The sequence below is a fragment of the Nannospalax galili genome, unplaced genomic scaffold (genome assembly GCF_000622305.1).
Source record: "Nannospalax galili isolate Female #2095 unplaced genomic scaffold, S.galili_v1.0 scaffold332, whole genome shotgun sequence".
NCBI lineage: Eukaryota > Metazoa > Chordata > Mammalia > Rodentia > Spalacidae > Nannospalax > Nannospalax galili.
This window is the reverse complement of record NW_008333794.1, coordinates 794,743-799,668: the sequence shown is the minus strand read 5'-3', so window position 1 is coordinate 799,668 and position 4,926 is coordinate 794,743. Positions and strand designations below refer to the sequence as shown.

At 45.9% G+C, this 4,926-nt stretch overlaps 1 protein-coding gene across 1 annotated transcript in view; it reads right to left on the bottom strand.

Annotated features, from left to right (window-relative positions):
* Positions 1-1,925: 1,925 nt before the first annotated feature.
* Rpn1 (ribophorin I) overlaps positions 1,926-4,926 on the bottom strand; it is a 27,565-nt gene continuing 24,564 nt past the window's right edge. Inside the window, exons 9-10 of the mRNA XM_008828551.2 lie at positions 3,778-4,023; positions 1,926-2,444 (exon numbers count right to left, since the gene is read on the bottom strand). Of these exons, the coding sequence (XP_008826773.1) occupies positions 2,262-2,444; positions 3,778-4,023 (429 nt within the window). The 3' untranslated portion in view covers positions 1,926-2,261. The remainder of the gene's footprint in view (positions 2,445-3,777; positions 4,024-4,926) is intronic.

The following is a 4,926-nucleotide window of genomic DNA, read 5'->3' as shown; positions in this document are numbered from 1 at the left end:
CCCAAGGGCAGAGTGGCAGGGCTGAATTTCTGCTCAGATCCCCACTCTACCCTTAGGTCCCCTGGATCATTCCCAGTGGTGAAACACATTTGTTTCCCAACTTAAACCCTCCTTTTCTGTTGAGACAGGGTTTCTTATGTTGCCCAGGCTGACCCTGAGTGCTTGATCCTCCCCAATCCCAGGTGCACCAACCACCACACCCAGCCCTCCATGGTTTCACAGCCTGCCTCTGTGATACAGAGCCTCCTCTGGACCTCTCAGCAGCATTTCCTGACTGCTAGCCCTTGGCTACTGCATATCACATCTTTTCACTTGCCTTCCACAGGCATTCTCTTTTCTTCTCACTGTTAAGTGCTGTCCTCCCAGGTGGTCACTATTTCTGTGAAATGTCTTGGGAATCATAATGCTGTTAAGATAATCTTACATTACTCCAAATGATTTCAAATTCCTGGGTTCAAGTGATCCTGCTAGATAGCACATACTAAGGTTATGAACCACCATGCCTGGCCCTGGGCCTCTTCTAATTCTATATTCTTCCTAGGCACTCTCACCTACCACAGCCTCGGTCCCATCTGTTTGACAACCCATTTGTCAATCCCCAGCCACATGTCTCCTGTGACCAGCCCTGAGCTGCCTGTGGACATGCCAAGAGGCTCTCAGGCACCTTACCATATCAGAAACAAGTCTATCAGTTTCTCAAAACCAGTCCAGACTCCTCCATGCTGAATGGGTGGTACCCACCTCAGCCTGCCCCACCAATATTTAAGCTGTACTAAGCTAGTCATTCAGTAACCATGTATTATTGTGTGAATGAACACCTACTTGTTAATGTAAGAGTGAGAATATCAACAAATCCCCCTTCTGTCAGCTAGTCCAGTGATCATATTCCCAACAGTGGACTATGATATGGATAGAGATGCATGAAAGCCTGAATCACATGATCGAAGGCTTCCTGACAGTGACCTCCTCTACCTCTGTATGTTACCTGAAGTTAATAAGCAGGAACTGGAACTAGAGAAATGGATCAGCGGTTAAGAGTACTGCTTGCTCTTGCAGAAGACCTGGGTTCGATTCCCAGCACTCACATGGTAGCTATCAACCATCCATTAACTCCAGTTCCAGAGGATCCAATGCCCTCTTTCTGACCTCCTCGGACATTGCATGACAAGAGTGCACTTACATACACGAAGTCTATACACTCATATACATAAAAATATGCAGGAACAGCCAGGCGTGATGGTACACACCTTTAATCCCAGCACTTGGGAGGCAGAGGCAGGAGGATCTCTGAGTTCAAGGCCAGTGTGGTCTACCTAGTGAGTTTCAGGAAGCTGGAGCTACAGGTAGATCCTGTCTCAAAAAAAAAAAAAAAAAAAAGCAGGCACTAACTAGGTAAAGATGGGATTGTATACTCCAGCAGACACTTCTTGGCACCTTCCCCACCTAAAATCCAACCCCACCCACCTGTGCATCATTTTTGATGTGAATTACAATGTGGTCTTAGCTTGTTTCTCACAGCAGCTTCTGGCTCTGTTCTCAACCAGAATTCTAACATAGGCCCAGCTCTCCAGGTCAGTCTTCCCTGATGTAAAGCCAAAAAGCTTTGACAGACCTGTGAAGCTCTATCTTGTTCTGGCCTTTCACCTCTGCAACCCTGTCACTCATTTTCCACTCTATTCTAGATTCCCTTCCAGCCTGTACCAAGGCTTTTCACATGTAGTGCCCACTGCCTGGAACTCTACCCACCATACACTATTTCTAAGGCTCAGCTCTGGACCACTATTCCCCACCCCCACCCCCACCCCCACCCAGACTAAGCCCAGTGTTCTCCAGGCCTGACACTCTTAAGGAAAACTCACTATGACAAAAGTATTATCCCCAAACTTTAGAATTAAGTTCTGAGAGATTTTAAACACAACAAAAGCAAGTGTTCGCAGTCCCTCCTTTATTTTCATTTGGCCATACACACTCAAAAAAAAACCACACATACACTCACAAAATAACCAAACATTAGGAATTACAAGGGCATAAAATGGGACTTTAAGCTGAAAAAAATATCCCAGGCACCAGAACACAATACCAATCAGCTACTGAAAATGCCTTTGCTCAAAATACAAACATTTGGTTTTTAATGAGATTTTTAAGTTTTAGAAAAAAGGGAAACACTTAGAAATACGGGATAAGTTTCTTACACTGCCTAAGGTGGGCCTTGGCTTCTCTTCCTTGAGGCCTTTTGCTAATCACATGTGCCCTGGAGAAAGCTACAGAGCATCCAGAATGTGATCGATCTTGGTGACCAGCTCCTGGCGCTTTCCTGAGATGACCTTTTCATTCTCGATGTATGTGTCCTTCTTGAGCTTGCCAGCCACCAGCCGCTCAGCCTCCACTGCCGACTTAAGTACCAACTCCTTGACCTGGGCATCCAGCTTCTGCATTTCGCTGACCTGGCAGAGGCAAAAGCAAAGCAGAACTTGAGGGCTGTCCTCCCACCCCACTAAACAAGTCCCACTGCTCCCCAGGCTTACAGACCCAAAGCTCCACAGGGAAGAGCCATAAATGCAGCGAAGAACAAAGCCCAGAGCAGAATGCTGGCGTGTAGGAAGGCCTATCTCCAAACAGTAGCTTGACCATCTAAAAGCCATATTCTTCCATGCTCTGACTGGATAAGCAAGCTGCTTTCTACCCTGAGGACTGAGATTAAAAACCATGGAAACCCAGCACCAAACTTGACACACAGGGAGTAGTACTTCTCACCCTACTGGGGCCAGAGATTTAGTTAGGACAAAGACCAACTGGGCTAATGTGAGACCAGACACACTGCCACTGTCACCTGTTTTCAAAAAACCTGACACACAAAACCCACTCAAGCCTATAAAGAAACTGTTTCAGAGAACAGTGGGTGCTATGAAGGAACTAGAAGGGTAAAGGACTCGGGGTGGGATGCCAACAAAGTGCTCAGGAACTCTGAGGGGCACCTCTTTAAGCAGGTGTTCTTCCTTTACATGTAACAATAATTGGCTCACATAGCACATGACTATCAAGGATCTAAACACCAATATGCACCTCCTTTCATGCACTATGAAGGCTAAAGACATTCCCAATTTATATGAGGAAACAGAGGCACAGAAGTGTACAAGTCTGGGTCAGAGTCTGAACTCAAATTCATGCCATCTGGGTTTTTTGTTGTTTAGTTTGTTGGGTGTTTTATATTTTTGTGTATGAGTACTTTCCCTGCAAGTATGTAAGTATACTGATGTGTGCAATGCCTGTGGAGGCTGTAAGAGGGCATTGGATCTTCTGGAACTGAGATAGAAACAGTTGTTAGCTGCTATGTGGGTGCTGTGAACTGAACCGAGGTCCTCTGAAAGAGTAGCCACTAAGGCATCTCTCCAGCCCCTTGGTTTTTGGTTTTTTTTTTTTGAGACAAGGGTTGACTCTTTAGCCAGAGTTCACCTTGAACCTTAATCTCACTATGTCAGCTGGGCTGGTCTTCACCTGGAAATGCACACCCCCCCATCACCAGAATGCTGGGGTTCTAGGTGTGGCCACCATACAAAGCATCAGGGTGAGGAAGCACTGACCTCACTGTTAGCCACATGGGCAGCAGAGCATCTCCAAACCCAGCCTACCACAAACACCCTGAAGCTTCATGTCACTGGCACCACAAAGTATGGTGCTCAGCCTATACCAAGGAGGGGGGTACTGCCGTTGACAACTGAAAACAATCCCTAAAGTGGGACATGGAGAGCCACAGCTAAGTGACTCGCAGCTACTCACTCTGTCACACAGGTCAGAGCCCTCCGTCTTCAGTCTAGACTGCAGCACTGCAATCTCACTGGTCACAGCCTTGTGCTCTGTCTCCAGGCTCTTCTTGCCACTATTGAGGGTGGAGATGTCCCGGGACTGCTTATACCTATTGATGGTCTCATCAAAGTGACGGTAGAGGCCTAATCTTTTGTTGACCAGGGTTAAGACCTGTTCTGTGATGCAGGCCACCTTCATCCTGGCTTCTGCAGCTGGATCCTAGAGGATAGAAACACACTATGTCTGACAACAGTTAGGTTGGAGCCTATTCCAACCTATCAGATGATAAACAAGAGGTCACCTTAGAAAGCCAGAGTCAAACTCTAGCTGATTCTTCATGAGAACCAGGTTCAGCAACTAAGACTAAAGACATAAAGAGTCAGCAAACATTCCTTTGCAATCCACAGGCACACAGTCAGATGTGAGCAGGGACCATAATGGTAGAGTGTGCTATAAAACTGCCACAGCAAGAGCTCAGCCCAGTCATGAAGACTTCAAGGAGGCTACTACATCTCACACCTTCTTAACTAAAACTTCCAAAGTTTATTCAGGGACTTTAGGAAAGAGAGTGAACTCTTTCTGACATTTGTTACCTATTAGATGAGGCCCTGCCCTCTCTAGATCCTTTCTCACTATGTGTCCACTGCCAAAGCGTGACTAACAACTCAGAGCCTGGCTTGGGCTGGTGGACACAAGTTACTTTTACTTAATAAATCCTCAGAACTGAGGAAGATGCAGACATAGAAAACTAGTGAATAAGGGGATATAAAGAGGATTAAGATGTTCTGTATGAAATACACAAAGAGTCAATAAGAAAATTACAAAAAAAGAAAGAAAACTGGTGAATAAACAATGGCCCACACATTCAGTGGCATATCTGCAGATGCAAAAAGAATAATGAGGAATACTCCATGAGCTGATACGGAGGATTTCTAGGATATACTTATCAACTGGAGAAAAAGCTAAGCACAAAAATATATATTCAGTTGGGGCCAGGCATGGTGGCAAAGGCCTTTAAACCCAGCACTTGGAAGGCAGAGGCAAGAGGATCTCTGTGAGTTCAAGGCCAGCCTGGTCTGTGTGTGTGTGTGTGTGTGTGTGTGTGTGTTTGTGTGTGTGTGT